Source organism: Phyllostomus discolor, chromosome 5, assembly GCF_004126475.2.
Source record: "Phyllostomus discolor isolate MPI-MPIP mPhyDis1 chromosome 5, mPhyDis1.pri.v3, whole genome shotgun sequence".
Classification (NCBI taxonomy): domain Eukaryota; kingdom Metazoa; phylum Chordata; class Mammalia; order Chiroptera; family Phyllostomidae; genus Phyllostomus; species Phyllostomus discolor.
In genome coordinates, this window is record NC_040907.2 from 63,593,225 (window position 1) to 63,613,043 (window position 19,819).

The 19,819-nt window shown below is 42.4% G+C and overlaps 2 protein-coding genes across 3 annotated transcripts in view; one reads left to right on the top strand and one right to left on the bottom strand.

Moving 5' to 3' along the window:
* Window positions 1-19,819, bottom strand: part of LOC114497513 (uricase) — a 26,103-nt gene continuing 6,284 nt past the window's right edge. The window contains exons 2-8 of the mRNA XM_028513305.2: window positions 16,276-16,494; window positions 13,720-13,836; window positions 13,544-13,622; window positions 6,521-6,707; window positions 4,862-4,985; window positions 2,848-2,931; window positions 1-942 (exon numbers count right to left, since the gene is read on the bottom strand). Of these exons, the coding sequence (XP_028369106.1) occupies window positions 868-942; window positions 2,848-2,931; window positions 4,862-4,985; window positions 6,521-6,707; window positions 13,544-13,622; window positions 13,720-13,836; window positions 16,276-16,494 (885 nt within the window). The 3' untranslated portion in view covers window positions 1-867. The remainder of the gene's footprint in view (window positions 943-2,847; window positions 2,932-4,861; window positions 4,986-6,520; window positions 6,708-13,543; window positions 13,623-13,719; window positions 13,837-16,275; window positions 16,495-19,819) is intronic.
* The window catches only part of DNASE2B (deoxyribonuclease 2 beta), a 19,642-nt gene continuing 19,111 nt past the window's right edge, over window positions 19,289-19,819 (top strand). The window contains exon 1 of one of the 2 annotated variants that reach the window (XM_036026345.1): window positions 19,289-19,697. The gene's annotated coding sequence lies outside the window, so the exon portion shown is untranslated. The remainder of the gene's footprint in view (window positions 19,698-19,819) is intronic. The other variant, XM_028513783.2, reaches the window with a different exon arrangement.

Consider the following 19,819-nt stretch of genomic DNA (forward strand, 5'->3'; position numbering starts at 1 on the left):
TTTGAATCATCAATTATATTTATTTCTCTGATTATGTAGATGATAAATGTTCATATTTGAAAGATTCAGAAAAGCACATGGCCAGAAATAAGAATCACCCAGATCCCACTGTGCAGAAATCATCACTGCCAATATTGCCATATACAGAGTTTCTAGTCTTCTTTCTGTGTGTCTGTTCACCCATTGGCATATTGACTTAGCTTTTATTAAACATGCTCTTTGTGACAAAGTGATGCATTATTTAAAGAAAAAAACTTATACTTTTTTTCAGGGCCCCAATGCATACTAAATTCTCTCTAAGGATTGTAGAAGTCATAAAACCAATATAGCAAGAATAAAAATGTACTTTCAGAGTAGGAATAAACTAAGCATTCTTACAAATTCAAATATGCCATCTAACTGAAGCCACAACAGTGATATATTTCAAAATGTGATTTTGTTCGTCATGTTTTCTGCACCATCCAGAAGCAAAGTTCTAGCATCAGTAGGATGAATACAAGCTTGTTTCTTAAACTTGTACACAAATTAACTGATATGACACTTCTATTAATTCATGATTATTTTCTTGGTGAATTGATTCCAAAGCATCTCTAAGATAGGCTAAAAAGAAATATTAATAGACGATTATTCTAATACTGCTCTGCATTTGTTAAATAAACTGTATCCACAAAGCCTGTTATGGTTACTAATCATAAAACACCCTGCTGAGCTTGGTGTAGAAGAGTTCTTTCATACAAGAGGAAAGTGCACACTATAAATCAACAGACTAGGTTGAAAATCATAGCATGGTTACATGCTATGGTGTCCAGCATCACAAGTGACTTGTGAATTCTTCAGCTGAGAGTGGACTCCAACTCGGCTCCAAAGTCACAGCTTGGAAGCCAGCTTCCTCCTCACTGTACCAGTAATTTTGCCATAGGGGTTGTCCGATGGGAGCAAGACCTGTAGAAAAACCACATTGTAACTTCACAGACACTAAAATAGAGCTCTCCTTTATTCTATGAATCAACATTAAATCAACAGCAAAAACAACAGCTTGCTAAACAGAAAAATGTGTATGTCCTGCAATTGAGTCTCTTCAAGCATGGTAATGCCTTATTTTTCTAGAAACAGTTGACAGATGAGTCAACTTTCCAAAAAATTAGAGTTTTAGGAAAATGTTAATCATTGGAATATAAATGTTTCTCAAATGCATTACATATCCCTGCCTTTTAAATAGCGTAGTGAACATAGCTTGGCCTTTGCTTGATGACTCACTTTGAACATCAATCACTGTCCAGAGCCCTAACACAGCCATGCCCCCGGCCACATCTGAGGTCCACAGGGCTGCTATCTCTGTTCTAAACGGCTCCCAGACAACTGTGCATTTAGAGTTCTTCTTCCCACCCTGTCATTTGCCACTTCTCTGTTGTTGTTGGTGTGTCCTGACTCTCTGCTTCTCATGTGTTGCCTTCCCTTTATACACACCTGCTGGGCCAGGGTCTGGAAGTGGCTCCAGCCACCCCCAAAGTGCACACACAGACACAGCTGATGACACCCTCCCCTCTCTGCCAGAGGGGGTGGGGTGAGTGGGTCTGAACTGAGCATGGCTTTAGTCCTGACGCACAAGCCTTTTTCTGTTTGGGGCACGTTTGTTTCCTCGAGGGTGAACAGGACCATGATTACTTTTCGGTCCCTTCCCTTTAGAAAGTAATCATTTTAGAAAGTCTTTACATCCGAATTCATGGCATTCTGGTCATCAATGTCCTTTCCTTCCTCTGAGATAGACACTGCTCCCCCTCCTTTCAGCATGTGGGGTCACCGCGGCTCTCCGCAGCAGCTCAGGGCTCTGAATCAGCTACAGTGGGCACCTAAGCCTGGCTTTGTCTCCCGGCTCTGCTCCTCCGCCTCTGCTACAGCTGGGGTGGTGCGCAGCCCAGTGAAGCTGTCAACATAATTTGCAGAACAGAGAAACATGTGCCTGGCGAGAAGCATTGTGACTAATAAGGCTGCTGAGTCGGGGGCCCCAGAACTAGGACCTTCTGGACGCCCCTTCACTGGTCTTTGTTCTCCAAAGGATGTGATTCTATGGTGACAGAGCCGTGTTAATAGATGGCCCCTCCCTATCTTGTTCCCTCCACACACTAAAAGAAGCTGCCAAAATGTGTGTGTGTGTGTGTGTGTGTTCATATTCTAGAAGCCTGTGGAAGGATGAATCAAATAAAGAAATCCTGCTGTTCAGAAAGTGATCTAAGGGGGAGGGACGGTTCTGCTTTCCCAGGACTGGCTCAGACAGGCTCCCCGTCAGGCCCTGGGGTTGTCCGCAGGCACACTGACTTGGTTTCACCCGCTGCGGTGGCTTAAAGCAAGCCAGGGTAAGCACTTTTTCCAAGGCAAGGTTTCCTTTCAAACCCTGAATTTCCCCATCTTGCCTTCTGTAATTGCAAGTAGAAACACAAATACGCTTTCATCTTTTTTGTGTATATTGTATGCTACTGAATTGACTGCTTAATCAAGAGTTAGAGATGATGGATGAAATGAAAATAGAATCGTTCTTAAGCTGTGACCTTGTGTGGCCCTTTTCAGAGAAGGAGATGTCAGAGCTGCTCCTCGGGCACATGCTGTTCTTTCTCTGTCCTTCGCTCTCTGAGGCGCCCAACCCTTCTCTGTAATCACTCATCCACTTTCAGGGTACTCTGGCCTCTGAAGCCGAGAGGCCCAGAGTCTGAGGGCTGTAGTCAGTGGTAACTATAAATATTCCAAAGGCAACAGCTCTTACGGGTTTTGGTGGGTGATATTATCATCCAAAGTTTATAAAGAGAGGTGGAGGGAGGGTAGATGTGCTACAAAGATTTTAAAAGTTCTTACCTCGTCCTTGTTGATCAGTCCCATTTTAGACATGTCTATGTTAAAGTAATGGATATTCGGCAGGCTGATTTCCATGTCTTCTATCTGGAATCCACAGTAACATACATCACATTGGGCAACTGTGAGTCTATCTGCCACTCAGCCCCTTCCCCCACCAACCCAACCTCTGTTGTTCCTCTGCTGCCTGACACTGTTATCACCTCCTAGTCCTATTGTCAGATGGTGCACCCACTCTTTTCCTCTCCACGTACAAAACCTGCTTCTCAGAAAAGCAAGAGCGTCTTGGATCAGAAACTCGGGAGACCACTCCTAACTGGCCTCCTGGGGCTGGCCAGTCAACCTCCTAAATTTCGCCTCATTTTGCTCCCACTTCACCAGGCCTTCCCTTAACATTTGTGGGCCCTGGGGTAAGAATGTAATTGGAGGCCCACATACCAGATGTCTAAAGATTTAGAAGTTATAAATCAAGCTAAAAAACTTATGTGAAATATGTTCTATCCTTCTAACTTGGCAAATACACCTTCAAAACAACCTGGAAGGCTGGGATCTAATTTGAACTTCTCTGACTCCTCTGAGTGCTGTGCCAGGACACGGCAGTGTGGGAAGAGTCAGCTCCTAGCCCTGGCCCACCCCATCTTCTTTCTTGTAGTCAGGTGGGTGGACACCCCAGCTTGTGTATCAAGCCCCATTCACACCTCCTGCAAACATCTGACTTATTCACTCTCGGGCCAAAGGGTGCACACTCAGATGGCATGGTCTGCCCTCCAGAGGATGGTTCCAGGGACGAGAATTACTTAGGTTCTAGAATTAGTCTCAGGTTATTTTGGCAGGAAATTCTGGATTATGGGTATCCAGAGAGTTCTCTAAAAGGAATGCATGGGCTTCTGAAAGTTTTTTTTGTCTTGGTCTCACTGACTTTTCATGGGTGGAGAGCAGCACAGCCACAGGAAGGCCTGAAGCGGGTCTCTGCAGTGCTGGCCACGGCAGGAGTCCCCGCAGCCCAGGCCTAGAGAGAATACTCTTTCTGTGCATCCCATCACAACCTTAGTCAGGCCCGTTTCCCAGGTTTCTGCAACAGCCTCTCAACAGTTCTTCTTGTCTGAAGTCTATTGGCCTTTCAGAGTGGTCTTTCTGGCAAATCTGGCAGCACCATACCCTGCTTAAACCCCCGGGTGGCTCCTGAGAGCTTTCAGGGTAAAGTGCAGGCCGGGAAGGAGACCACAGAGACCCTGCAGATCTCCTCTGGACTCACCTGTAGGCACGTGGCAGGGTGTTTCCTCCTGGAGCTTCACATAAGGCAGGCCCTCAACAGGAAATGGCTATTCCATGCTGCCTCCTGTCTCCGTACTTCCCCTGCTCCTTCACTTCTGAGTGTGAGCCCAGATAAACCCCACTGGTCCCTTCAGACTCAACTCAAACACCTCTCCCTCTAGAATGCCTGGCTGGCACTGTCTTAGTTAGGTGCCTTCCTCTGTATTTCCGTAATACTCTATTCTTTATTGTATTGTTAGTTTACTTATTATTTTCTTTGAATAAGGAGATCTTTGGAGATAGCAACTGTGTCTAAATTATCTTTATATTCCTCATGTTTTGATAGAGGCATAATAATCATCAGTGATATCAAAGGCTGGCTGGATGGGTGGACATGTGGATGAAGTCTCTCTGAGTCTGTCCTTCATTCTCTGTATCTCCTGAAACATAGACTGCTGGTCTAATTCTCTCTCACATTCGGGGCATGTGAATGTCCTGAATATGAGGCTTAAATTGTGGCAGGCTGAAGAGACCCAGAGAGTTTTCAACAAAACTAAAGAGCTATAGCAGTGGTCTGTGTTTTCAGGTCGGACAGATTTTTCCATTTTTTGCTCTCTTCTCACTTGCTATAACAAGCTTTTGAACAACAGATGTCGTTTTTCATGTGTCTTCCACTTTCTTATTTTAACTCTCAACCCTCTCTCAGAGCTGACAGGAGACACAAGTCCTCTCAGTCCATGCAATGGCAAGTGAGGACACATACCTCAGGAAGCCGGCTCAGGGAGAGCACCTGGATGTCGTAGAGGGTCTTCTGGACAGAAGGCGAGTACTCGCCTTTGTCACAGGGTCCAGCAAATTTCTCTAGGACAAGGTCTCGAACAGTGTCCCTAAAACACAGAAAAGAGAACTAAGGACTCATAGGGTGGTCTTTAGGAATGTATATAAAGCTAAAAACAGTGACTTTCCTGTCCCTTGGAAAACAATTTGATTGTTGATTTTAGAAGGGATTACTACCTTGTAATATAAAAAATCTCACTTCCCATTCCCTTACACATGCACACCATTCAAGAAACATATTGAACGTCACTGGGCTGTCTTCCCCATCCGGCGCCAGGGCCCAGTGGGAATTCCAGGATAGATCTTCTTCCATGTTTGAAGAACTTATGAAGAGAGCTCCCAGGCACCTCATCTCAGTTTGGCGGGGTCCTTGAATTGTTACATTTTAGGGGCTTTTTCTCTGTTCTGAATATCATTTGTGATTACTTCATTGAATTCTCTCAATATACCTGAGGCAGATACTACTATTATCCCCAATTAAGAGATGAGGAATCTGAGCTTAAAAATTAAATGTACACTCTACATCCTTCTCTTCAGTGGGAGGCCCGAAGAGTGCCCTGGCTCTGGCACACTCCATCTTGTGCCCTTTTCGACATAAATACACCAGGCCACTGCCCATGGGAAACATGTGAAATAAAAAAGGAAAAATGATACTGAGGGGAGGTTCTCTTTAACCATTTCCCCGCCTATCACATAATCAAAGGAGCAGAGCAAAGCTGAACCAGTAGGAGCAAGCTGCCAGGGGCAGGCTCCAGCCCCTCACATGGAGAAGTCTCTGACAACTACAGCTGCAGCAAAGAAACAAGATGCCTGGTCAAAAGGTAAACTCCAGGAGCTCAGAGACTTAATTGCTGCTTGTAAGTATATCATAATAATAACCATATCGTTATATTGTTAAGGCATTTATCATTTATGAAGTGCTTTGGTGAATGTTATCTCATTTTTAGTTTATCCCAGAGTGACCAAGTGTCACAGTTTGCTTGGGACCGAGGGGTTTCCTGAGGATGTGGGACTTTCAGTGTCAAAATCAGGAATGCCCTTGACAAACTGGAACAACTTGGTCACACTAGTTGAGCCCTTTCTGCATCTACGATGACAAATGTAATTATCCTCACTTGATACAGAGGTTCTTACCATGTGATTCCTGATCCAGTAGTATCAGCATCATCTGGGAGCTTGTTAGAAATGCAAGTTCTCAGGCCTTGCCCCAGACCTACAGAGTCAGGGCTTTTAGGGGTGGGCCCAGTGACATGCATTCTAACAAGCCTTCCATGTGATTCTGATAACATAATAATGTTTGAGAACTACTGGTTTAATCAATTAAACGCAGAGGATCACAGAAATTAGGGGGTCCATTCAATGTCATTCTTGCTAATAGCATCTGAGAGTCAAGGGTAGATCTATTAACTGAGAGTAAGACCATTGGCTTTCTGTTATACAATAAAAGGGATTTTGAACAGTGGAGAAGTTGAATTGAATGGCCTCTAAGTTTTCCTTGCAAATTTAAGAGTTCATGAACTTTAGGCCTCTGGGACAAGGGCAGACGCTACCTGTCCCAACGCCAGGCCCTAGCACATGCTCATACCAGGTAGCCTCAAAGTCCACATCTCTGCATCGGTGGTAGCGCCACTTGCAGTACACTTGGGTGGCAAAGCACCGGTCCTTCACCTCAGGGAGTGTGGTGAACTGGTCCTTAATGAATCCTTCAAATCCAGACTGGGTCGTTTTTAAGACCTTAAGGTCTTTGATTCCAGAATGAATGACTGGAGGTCCTGTGTTAAGTACAAAGGCAAGAAGGGGTGGGGTCATAAAACAGTGCCTTCTCACTGATACTTGGCCCTGAGCATCCTGGTCATTAAAACGTGGCACACTATGCTTATCCAGAGACTGCATCACTGCCCATGTTTTCTGACTCCCTGACTCCTCTGAAGTCCAAATGATGAGGATGGTGTGCCTTTCTCTCTGTCTTTACTCCTGGCCCCCTCCTGGCCTTGGAGAACTGAAGGTCAGAGACTACTCCTCCACGTTGTGTTGAAGCCCACAGAAATGAATACCATCCTCTCAGCTACATGTAGGTTAAATGCCTTCCACTTTTTGAGCTGCATCTCATTCAACAATCATGCTGAAATGACTTAATAAGCTCCCACAGAGCAGTTCTGTCTGCTGCTGTGACTCCTTTGTGGAGTAGTCCTGGTGCTGACTGCCTATACTGACTTATGCCTCCCATCACCACCAGACCCTCAGTTCCCTTGTGATTATGAGCTCAGCAAAATCAAACAACTTCATGAATGAACAGCAGCGTAAGCCCAGCTGAGCCTAAATAGAGACTGGGAAGGTGAGGCTGATGACACACAAGGCATAGATCTGCCTATGAAGGCTTTTGCTTTTTCTTGGCTGTGGGAGAGGGGACAAAGTTGGTTTGTGGGGGTCTGGGGGAGAGAGCAGGGCTGAAAACAATGCAGGGGGTGACATGGCTTTCCTGCACCCCTGATGTCTTTCCGTGAGGCAAGTCGGGGAGGTGGAAGGGTGCCAGTCATAATCTGAATAAGCTGTTGACCTGTGTGCAAGGCAGTTTTAGCTCAGGACCCAGGGGACAGGTGCAGCACAGAGTTAGTGAGAGGACAATTATCTTTTTCTTTGTGGAACACACTGTAGCTCCAACAGTTTGGTGAAGCCTGAAGAGAACATGGCACCAGGTGACACTGAGAAGTCCACCCCGCGCCCCCTGTCATGCCCCACCACACCAGGATGCAGTCAGTGTTCTGTGGAGAACATCATTCCTCCTAAGGAGCAGTGAGAGCTGGCACAGCTAACACGGCTGAGCAGGGCCAGCGAGGTAGGAGTTGTAGCCAATGGTGCCTACTTCTCCTCGAGCATATGAGAGACCCTCAGGCTGTCAGAACATGGGGAAGTTTGCCTGGAGTGGACCAGAAGTTGTGTAATGAGAGAGATACAAGGCCAGGAAAATTCAGGAATCAACATCACTATGGTCTGGATGTTCAGGGTGGGGGGCACTTTGGTACACACCCCTGCTAGCACAGTGCCATGGCAGGATGACTAAGCTCACCTCTTTTCAGTCCTGAAGTTAGTCCTGATTCATATCTAACCTTCCTGGCCTGCTTAGCATACAAAGCAAGGGCCAGAAGTGTCAGGCATCCCTATGTTTGACATGGTCTTAGTTGAAGAATAAGAATAGAACTCATGATCCACAGTTATAATGCAGGGCAGCTCTTAATAATTTAATGATTTACCTCACCTGTGTGGTTTCAATGGCTGTAGTTAATTCAGGAACTGTGCTGTTTCAGAAGTAGATAAATGGTGACTGTATTTTGATATTTTCCTGGCCGTGTGTGTGCATCTACCAGAGGGGGCAATGGCCAGTGGTTGTGGCAGATCTGCTGATTAAATATGTACTGATTAAATAAGGCGTTCTGGCCAGAGTGTTCCAGCATAATGTGGTAAAGCTAAAACTGGTATTTGTTTAACACTCCAAAGTTATCATTGGAAATTATAAATGCAGGAGAATCAAGAGAAAGATATCAGCAATGTCTTGATACTTTTAAGATGGCCGGGTTTATCAGATTCTAGATGTATGAAGACGTGGTTCTGAAAAATCAGCATTTCTAAGTGCTGGTCCAAGTGAGTCTAAGTCTCAAATCCAAAAGAACTGTAGAAGTAATCAATAAGTACCTGTGGAATCAACGAATGAATGAGTGCAACAAGATTGATTCACATCAAGAAATAAGTACCTCATAACTTAGTGTCTTTTTCTTCCAGACTGTTCTCCTCCATCGGTCTCTTCCATTTCTCTTCCTGACCACCCCACCCGCAACTCATACACAGTGTGGCGGGGGGCCGGGGGGGAGGACATCGCATCAGCTAAGAATGCCTTTACTACCAACATGATTTTAGCTGCTCTCTTTCTCAGTCCTTATCTTACCTGATTCTCACAACTCTGTTACACAGGTACGGTATTTTTATCCAAGGGACTTTGAATCATTTGCCCACGGTCACATGACAGGGAACTGGCAGAAGCAGGGTTTGAAATCAGCCCCATTGTGACAGTCAGCACTTCTTTTCCTCCTGTTTGGACCACTTCCATCCACACAAAGTTTACTCTTCCCTTTAACTGTCCCCATTTCTTTACAAAAAGAGGCCTTTCTAGGACATAGGAAGGTTGCCACTTCTCATTTCATAGTCTGCTTTGGGGGCTCACGTAGAGCTCCCAGACTGAAAAATACCATTCCCACTGGTCTGAAATGGAAACATCACTTTTAGAAGTGGCCCTTATGTATCTTGAAAACTTTTAATTCCTTAAAAATCTCTTATTGAAATACAAAGACCCCCTTAAAGAACTGATTCCTAAAACCTTTATAAACTAATATAATCTATTTCCAACAGTAATCCCTTTTTTAAAAAATCCTGCAGAAATGAAGCTGGGTTTGCAATCTGGAGTGGGGTTAAAACAGTAGTGGGAAGACTGGAAGAGAGATTAAGGGAGGTAAAGAAAAACCAAAGAGAAAAGTTACCTACTGCGTCTTTTCTTAGACAGTTGGCCTCGATTGCCCGCCCCCACGTAAGCCAAAAAAGACTCTGGCTCCTGCAAGGGCCTTAATCATAAGAGGGTTCTTGGATACACTGTTGCATGGCCGTTGAGCCCACAGCCTTGGACCTCAGATTCCCTAACTTCAGATCTCAGCATTCTCCATGCCCCTTCTCCCCGTGTATGAGCACTAGTCCCCTGGAAAATTACTCAACCTCTTTCTACCTTGATTTTCTCATCTGTCAAATGGAGATGATGACCTAGAGTTGATAAATGTCCAAGGTAATGCATGTAAAGGACTTAGTAGAATAGCTGCCACATAGAAAATGCTCTATAAAGGTCTTTTTTCCCATAACTGACTTTTTTTAGAACCTCAACCACCTGTAAATGTTTCCCAGGTTTCACAAAGGCTCATTGTGTTCTGAAAACTACTTCTGATGTGCAGCCACAGCCATCTCCGGCCCCCGGACGAGATTTATTGATCTTCCGGGAGAGTCACTCCTGCTAAGCAACTTTGAAATGATCTATTTTCTTGCTAGAATTGGAAAGTGGAGAAAGCAGTTGCATTTTCTAATGTGTTTTTGACCTCAGTTTCACACAGAATAAAATGTTTCATGTTGCTAAAGATAGTTAATTACTTGCCACAGTTTTGGCAGAACGCAAACCACCTTCTCATGTATACTATTCTATGAACAAAGACAATAATGACAAATACCTGTTCTCTTTGAATGTGAGTTTTTCCCCTTGGCACAAGTTAGATTCTCTGGATAAAATCAGAGAGCTTGTTTTATTTCCTCTCTTGGCGGAGCCCCAGCTTTCAGAACACTGGTAAGAACCTGAGCCTTTCAAATTTATGGACCCATCAACTAAAAATAGGGTGCTTCACACACTCTAAAATAGATTCCAGTTTAGACTAACAAGAAATAATTCAACCAAAAAAAACTGTCCTTTTCTAGATTACTTCCCATTAAACCACTTAATCAGCCTTTTTTCTTGCCTTTCTGCCATGGTTATGAAATAATGCAAAAGGAAGATTTTCACATTTATATTCTGCTAGAATATAGTCTTTTCTAGCTTTTAGTGTCCTCCTACACACTTTGCAGATTGTGGTCTGTCTCCCAGAGCAGCATACATCCTACCCTTCAGTTCTCTGAGGGAAAGGAGCTCACTGCGAGTTAACAGAAAATAAGCCCAATCCTTACCTACGCATCAGGTGTCACAGAGCACAAAGCTTTACTGAGCCAAGAAGAAAAAATCCTGTCATTAAGAGGATAATTGCTTCCACATTTAACACCTTCAAAAAAGGACACAAATAGCTAAAAGCAGAATATCTTAAAACTATATTAAATCATTCTAGTAGAAAACCTCAAACTTGTACAGTTCTAGAAGAAGTGAAGATCAACTAAATATCGTTTGCCGTTGAGAGTCCATTTAGCTCATTTAGCAGGGAGAGCGGAAGTTCCCTGTGTGCAGTTCTGGATCCAGAAAGATGACATCATCCAAAAAGAAGGAAGCCACCTGGGCTTTTGGACAACTAGGTGATAATCACGATGGTTTCAAAAGACCTTGGGTTTGCTAAGAACTCTTCTTTGGGAGGAACTGAAGGGCGCTTTAGCCTTGATATCTAAAGGGTGTAAACTGCCGTCTTAGCAGTGGCCATCTCTGTCCTGGGTCTCCCTCTTGCCCCATCTCATTTCCATGGTCTGCCCAGCTTGACAACTCTTAAATCCGTCCTCCCCCAGGGCTTCAATGTCAACTCTTCCTTGACATCATCCTCCTACTTCCACTAGTTTCCATGCTAATACATCTCTCTTAGTTGAGATCTTATCTCCATCTTCCATTCCTAGCTATGAATTTTTATAATTAGTGTCAGATTGGGAGAAATTTGATGAGTTATAATTCAAACAGTGCAGAAGTTTGGGGCCCAATTGAATTCAAATTAGTAACTCAACCAGCCCAGTGACTTCAAGGCTTGGCTAAGCTTGTAGTTCACAGAGACTGAAAGAAAGTTTGGGAGATCCAGCTTCCACATAACACCTAAACCAACAGCCTGCATCACACATGCAGAGCCTAGTTCTCCTCCCAGAGCTTCGGAAGTCACAAACATAACAGTCCTTCTCCCTTTAGGTGAACAAATTTCTTTCTCTCTTCCAGATTCTCCCATAGAATTAGCAGACTTTGAGACAGCCAAAAGTACCCTAAATAATGCAATGGGAGTTACAGCAATTCTCAGGGCCTAAAATGATGTTTGAGATTCAGAAGGCTTCCTATATGAATGTTTGCTCAATTGATAAGAATAAATCCAGTTCACTAGAAGAAACTCGGTTACATATTCTGCTGGGAAAAGTCCTGTTTGGGAGTTGCATGGCTGGATATGTGATGAAGTGCATGTGTTTGAGGGGGAAGAATTCTCACCAACATAGCCAGCCCCCACCCCAAAACCCCTACTTAAAGGTTTGTAATAACAGACTTCACTTTGTGGACTGGTGTGTGTGTGTGTGTAAAATAATGATTATTTTCTTCAGTTAAGCCTATGCAAGGGCATTGATTCAACTCACAGTTTCAGCTCTTCGATAATAAGCAAATGAATTCAACTTTGCTGCCCAAAGAGCATGGATCCCCACTCTCCAAAGAGGTGCACAGTACAAATGTCATCTTCATACACACAACACTGGAAGATATATACACCCATATACATGTGCACACACACACACTGCCCACCCTTAAGGCAGCAGATGTTTCTGGTCCTACCCTGATCCCTGCCAGCCCCACGGGAAATGAGAGGGATGCTGGATTCTAGGTGAGTCAAGCTGGAGCTTCTGGGAACACTGCCACAATGATTGCAATAACCCGAAGCTTTGCAGCTTTTTGCAGAAAGAAAAAAGCTTTGTTCTGATTATGGTGACTAGTTTTTCCACCCTTCAGCAGCCAGCTGAGCAGTTCAGGCTGATGATAACTCCCGGAAATTCCTGGAAAGAACAAGAGTATAAATAGCAGCCAGTTTTCTTGTTATGACCAGGAGAGCCCTATCCTGGGCCACTCCACTTCCAGCTCCAGGGCTCTGCTAAAATATTCTTGTGGAAGTTATCAATGGCCTATTTGTCAAACTTCATAGTTTCTCTTCAATCTTCTTTTAACTAAAACTTTTTTTAAAAGATTTTATTTATTTATTTATTTTTAGAGAGGGGGAAGGGAGGGAGAAAGAGGGAGAGAAACATCAATGTGCGGTTGCCTCTCACATGCCCCCTACTGGGGACCTGGCCTGAAAACCAGGCATGTGCCCTGACTGGGAATCGAACTGGTGACCCTTTGATTTGCAGGCTGGCACTCAATCCACTGAGCCACACCAGCCAGGGCTTAACTGAAACTTCTTAACCTTTCTTGGAAGAGACTGCTAGCTGTTCACTAAATTTATTTCCTCTTCTTCCTGGGTACCTGGCTAGCCTATATTTCCCAACATTCCTTGTAGTTAGGTGAGGCTGTGTGATTGGGTTCTCTCCATGAGAAGCACTATGTGCTACTTTCAGGACTGGAGTTGTTGTAAGTATGGTCCACAGTTAATTCTTAAATATTTTGGTGAATAGAAATGTATGCATATAAGTGTCGTTGCTGCTTGAAGTGAGGTTCATTTTTATAGTAATAATATCAGTAATTTTATTGCTATGCAAATAAAATGTCAGAAAAACTTGATTGCTATTCACTAGATATTTCCTAAGAAGGTTATTGTAATTAAAGTATGGTATGGTACTAAAAGTACTGGTCAGAAAATTCAGAGATTTGTGTTTTTTGTCAGCTTGGGCCTTTTTTTCTTGCTTATCTCAAAACTGGTAATTAAAATTACTACTCTACTTAACTCCCAGATTTCTTTCAAAAAGTATTATTTCATTTTTTATATTTTTAAGATAAAAAGTAGATTTTTAAAACATGTAATCCATAGTCACAATGCTCATTCCCACCTCAGATTTAAAAGCCTTCGATATTCTCTATGGTTTTCCTGTACAGGGTAGTTTAAAAAAAAACTGCAATTGCTACAGTAGAATCATAGCAAGAAAAATATTTCCTCACCACTCCTCATCTGCTCAACCTCACAGAAGTGCGTTCCCGTGGGCGTATGAACAAACGCGTGGACGTGCTTGGCTCCGTTCTGAAAATTAGAAAAAAACATTGTTTCCGTACAACTTCAGCATATGTCAGGAAGCCAATTTCTTTAATTAAACTAAGGCACAAATAAATGAAGCAACCTTTTCAAAACGCTTCCAAGGGACTTCTTCCACGTAGACTTGAGCTCTGATGACGTGGTTAAAAGAAGAAAGGAAATGTTCACAGATATTCATAGCAAAAGTCTCTATGCTTTTGATCTGTAGAAAGAAACAAAAGGGCAGTGATCAGAAATACTTGCCCCACTTGAAAATAATTGTTATTATCCTCAGCCCTCTCTTTTCTGATCAAGTGCTTTCTAGAGTCAGAGGAACACAGAATTAAAAAATTCTTGAGATGAATTGGTTGTTGTTTCAGTTTTTCACAAGGATTCCTAAATGTAATTAATAAATCACCATCACCCAATGTGACTATCCTGTTTTTAAAAGAAACCTGTTTTGTAGATGTGTATGAGCAATAAGTAACTTAACATTCAGATGCCCCTCACCGCAAGCAGAGGCATGGCTTACGCCAACTACAGTGCTACAGTATACTCCAAAACACTCTGGCCTCTTTATGACGTTGGCAAACAGGCCTCCCAGTTTTCCAAGGAAAAATGGTAATGAAGGGCCACTTCAGCTTTCTTGCCTTGTGAACAGGCCTTCTATTGACCATCCTCAGCTCTCCACCCCCATGAAGCTGCTCTCTAATTCCAAACAAATTCCTCATATTAATCTCTAGGCAATATTTTATGGTACTCTCATAGTCTACAGATTATTTGTGGCATTGCCTGTAATTAACATGGGCTATTTGTACAGGTTTCTCCAGGATAGTTCTGACACTTGTGAGACAATTTGTACATGTTGTCCCAGAACATGTATTAATAGCATCCTATTTCACTCTCAAAAGTGTCCTGGTTTGGGAAATGAAAGCACTAACTTGAAAAGATACATGCACACCCATGTTTATTGCAACATTATAATAATAGCAAAGATATGGAAATAACCTAAGTGTCCATCAATGGATGAATAAATAGTGAAATGTTATTCAACCATGACAAGAATGAAACCTTGCCATTTGTGACAACATGGATGGAGCTTGAGGGCCTTAGGCTAAGTGAAATAAGTCAAATGGAGAAAGACAAATGCCGTATGATCTCGCTTATATGTGGAATCTAAAACAAACACTAACACAAAACAAACAAATAAAACCAAGCTCATAGATATGGAGAACAGATTGGTAGTTGCCAGAGGTGAGGGGTAGGGGGTGATCTAACTGTGTCAGATGAATAAAGGGACTGCAAAGGCACAAATTTCCAGTTATAAAACGAATTAAGTCCTGAGGATGTTATGTGCAGCATGGAGACTATGGTGAATAAGACTATACTGCATATCTGAAAGTAGCTAAGAGAGGAAATCTTAAACATTATCATCACGAGAATAAAAAGTCTGTTCCTATGTATGGTGACTGATGTTAACTAGGCTTACTGTGGTGATCACTTTGTGATATATACAAATATCAAATATAAAGTTGTATATCAATTATACCTCAATTAAAAAATAAGAACAAAATTTCCTGGTTTGGAGAAAGCATTATATTGTCATTCTACCTAAAAATAGAATGACTATTAATTCATTTCATCTAAAAATGAATGAATTTCAGTAACTTTTAACATCCAGATTCATTCCTTCACTTTTCTGTACCTCTCCCACAGTACAGAAAATGTAAGAAAACTTTTTACCCAGCTTTCTTTTTTAATGCAGTACAAACACCTATTTTCACTTTATGTTCTCAAGAGAGCCATGCCTTTTCCACAGCCTTGCCTGTGCTTGCTGGGCCATTCTGATGAGAACAAGAGAAAGGTTGAGGGTGGAAATATCCCTTGCAGAATTTATATTTCAATTATTTTGTTCATTTCATGAGTGCAGATTGCATGCAAAAGCATGAAAAAAGAAGCTTTCCAGTATATGCTTTTTGTCTTCTTAGGCTTCCTAGAAAATAAAAAAAAATTATCTTAAATTGCTCAGAAATCTGTTGCTTCTCTAACACTTAAAGAAACTCAGGGTGAGAGTGCTGAGATACCAGATCCAATCAGTTCCAAGGTCCTTCAAGGAGTATAATTGCCGTCATATATGGATACCACGTGGTCACGGAGTTAGGAAAATACGGAAGGCATTCAAAGTTGGACAAATAAATTTCAAAATGTATCCTATGCTTAAGATTCTCTTCTATAATAACACCAAGAAGAAAAATGGTATTTTCTTCTATAAATGGACACCAGTTAAAAAATAAGATAAACAATAAGACTCAAAGAAATGCATGACAAAAATGTGTAAATTTCTATTCTGAAACACTATCAAGACCTTGATTTGCCAATGATGCTAATCAAGATAGAACTGTCAAGTTCTTAAGTAGGATTCTCTGCCTAAAAGGTGTGCAAAGAGTTAAGATCCAAGAAAAGAGAACAAAGAGGTGAGTTTAAAAAACAAACAAATAGCCAACCTTCTCTGTAAGGCTAGGAATTTTAGAATAGAAAAGAAAAAATGTAAAAATAGAGTTATAAAGCAAAAGGAACTTGAAATAAGCAAGTAATATCATAATGTTATAAAACAGTGAATTCTGCACAAAGATTGGCAGCATCTAAGACGGATAGCACATACTCCTTTGAACTTTGCCAAGACATGAACTGTGTTCTTGATGGTGTCTGTAGGGATGATGTCTGAATTATCTCCATGTAGATAATCTTTTTTGGAGCTCAGCGTGAGTTGCACCGAAGTTGCCACCTCTTTAATGCTGTGATATATTCCATCTCGCTGAATATGGAGAACTTTTACCATATCCTTCCCATAGCCAGTTTGAACAAACTCCACCTCATTGTCCTGCAATGAAAACATAATCATCTTATTGAAAAAAGCTAAATGAAAGCAAAAAGTCAACTGCAATTTCTTTAAGCCTTAATTTAAGCATATGTAAGTCCTCAAATAACATCGCATTGTTATGGTGCCAATCAGATGCTGTACTAACATAACCCCTGTTTATATCCATGAGCCTATAGTAAAATTGATTTCATAATAATGTCATTTCACGGTAGTTCCAAGAGCCTATCAACGTTAAGTGAGGACTTTCTATAATTATAAAAGGTGAGAATCAGAGTATTCATGAAAGCAAGATCATGTCTTACTATTGAAGAAGAACGAGAACTTTCATGGAGAAAAGGGAACCACAAGTAACAGATGAACCTATCTCACCTTGACCTAAAGACACACAGGTAGATAGTTTTCCTGATAATAAATAATAATAATAATTGTACCTCATGGGTCAAACTACTCTTTATCTAATCCCTGCTAACTTAATCCTCATAACAGCTCTGAGAACTAATATTATTCCCATTTTACAGAGGGAGAAGACAAAGTTCAAAGTTTAGGCAACTTGCCCAACTACATGTAACTAGGAAAGATTGGAGCTGAGGAGTCACACTCAGGCCTGTTGACTTTAAAATGTGTACTCCTAATCATTACGTAAACTGTCTTTCTCGTGTAAAATTTTTGTCTATGTTAACTAAAAATTATTTCATTGCTTTTTTTTACAGAGAGTAATACTCTGGAGAAAATGTTCTGTGATCAATAAAAACAATCTGAAAATTGCTTCTTCTACTTGCTGCCAGAAAGAAGAGTAATTAGTGACAGGGTGCAGATTACGTTCAGGAGGGCAGAACCGGGGCCATCTGGCTGCAGTGGAAGCTGTGCTTTAGCAAAGAAACACTGAGTAAGAGCTTGGCAACTGATTCATTAGTACCCTTGTCTGAAGCTGGAGCCCTCACTAGCAAAATATGTCCATCTGCACTGGTCGATCCACAAGACTTACCACTTTACTGGTGTTTAAAGGAAGAGGCAGGAGGGACAGAAAAAAACTATTTTATTTAACATTGAGATTGAACATTAAAATGGTAATGAAAGAAGGGGGCAAAAATAAAAATAAATCAAAAACAACCTTCAGTGAGACTCTGGGGAAGCGCACAGAGAAGGAAACTCACCCGCTGATCGCACATGGGTGATATGCTTGGAAGTGTCAAAGGCTACCTCAAAATGTTTGTGTAAAAAATCACCAGATCCCCTGGGGGAAATTTTTAAATTCTAGCCAGCATCAGAAATTATTGTAATATTCTTAATCAAGGTGAGGGATGGGAGACTTTCTTAGATGTTGGAGATAGAGCTTAGTAGGGCATGCTGCATACTCTGAAGATTTGTGGTGTCTGAATTGGTCCTTCCTCTGTGGGAGGGATATATTTAGAGACAATTCTTAAAGAGGCCCCTCAAAAGTCTCTGAACCGACCTTTGGGGGACTCATCTACAAGAAGGGCATCAATAAGAAAACAGAAAGTGCAGGCTTAAGGGATCCTAGTAAGAACTGTAATAGTGACAAGGAAAGCACTGTTGTGTAGTTATAATGGCTTTGGAATCAGAGTAGGCCCAGATGCTGCCTTGCTACCTACAACTTTGTGGCTGCTGATAAGTAATTTAATGTCTCTGAGCCTCAGTTTTCTCATTTGTATCAGTGGAGAAAACTACCCCATTTTGTAGGGTTGCTGGTGAGTGTGAAAGGCCTGGTTCACTTTCTAGTGCCTAGTGGTGCAGTGTGGCCAACCCTAATGACGGTGGTTGTGTCAGGCCTGGCTGTGGACACAGCAGAGGAGGCCTTGAGTAAGCGCACGAGTTGTGGGCGTGGAGAGTGCCACTGGTAGGAGAAGGAGAAAGGCTCTTGAAACATGCTTTGAGCAATAAGAGATTTTACCTGGGGGAGAGAAACAGTTGGATGGTTTGGGGTCCCTGGATGGTATGGCTAGGATTCAGAAGCCAAGGTCTCTGAAATTATCCATCATCCCCAGTACACAGCAGGACAATAAATGTTATTCCTCAGTTCCATCCCCTACTGCAAAATACTCAATTTACAGTAAGTTGTCTGTGAAAACTGTGTGATATATACAAAAATGAAATGATAGCCACACTTTATATCCCCAGCCCTGCTCACCTCTCCAACTTCATATCTTGCCACAGCCTATCTCAAACTACTTCCTCCGTCCTGGGCTAACCATGGTTGTCTAGGCTCTGCATGCCTTTGTGCCTATAGGCCTTTGAATTTGCCGTTCCTTCTTTCTTGAACATTCTTTCTCTTTCTCACTACCCAACTACCAGCCTCTTCACCTGCCTAACTTCTAGTGAGCCTTCAAGTTTCAGATGGGACTTCTCCCCAGTAATCTGTCCCAGCCCTTCAGGCCTGGTGTAGGTACCCCTTCCATGTGCTCTCAGAATAGCTCTTTCCCATTAGAGTCTTTATCAAATTGTATTGCAGTTGCCTCATTTTGTGTCTGATTTGTTCAGGAATGGTAAATTATGGAAGCAGGAACAATTTTTATCTTAGTTGTCACGGCAACCCCAGCACTCAGCACAGTGCCTAGAACATGAATAGGTGCTTAATAAATGTGTCATGAATAAATGAATGGTACACCAGCACCTCTACTCCTTGTGTAGTGGCACAGAATAGTTCATGAAAATACCCGGAAGACTTCAGTACAGGAAAGGCTGCTTTAGCTCAGACCCTAATCAGGAAGTTCCTCTTCCTAGGAAAGTGGGGAAGCCCCCTCTTTCCTCTGATCACCATAGCCTGGAGATCACAGTCAGGGCTGGCCAGAGAAGAAAGGTCCAGGAAAGGTGGGGTTGAGTGTAGACAGAGTCAGTGAGCTGCACAAAGTGCACACATAGCTAATAAGCCTATGAGTGTTCTAGCAGAGTGCAGCCATCCTGGAGTCCATGTATGCCACACATGAGAGAAGTCAGTGCTCCTTAGCAAGCTGCTGACTCGACCTTGGCACCCAAGCAAAGCTTGCGTAACTGAGTTCATTGAGCAATGAGTTGGAATAAAAAGGGCACAAGCATCTGAGGCTGGAACAGAATGGAACAAGAATGGAGCGGGACCCTGAAGGGTCTCTCCACAGTACATAACAAAACAGATAATGGCCTGGACTGCAGCTGAAGTTTCTTCAATATGTCTTCCTCATTTCCATAGTCAGAGTAATCAGACATAAGTGCCAGAACCTCATCAAGCACGATGCACAGTGTGGTGCAAAGATCCATGTCCAAGACCACTACACAGTGAAAAACAAAGGTTGCTCTCATCTGGCACCCGGGCTCTTGGAGCCACCTAGGC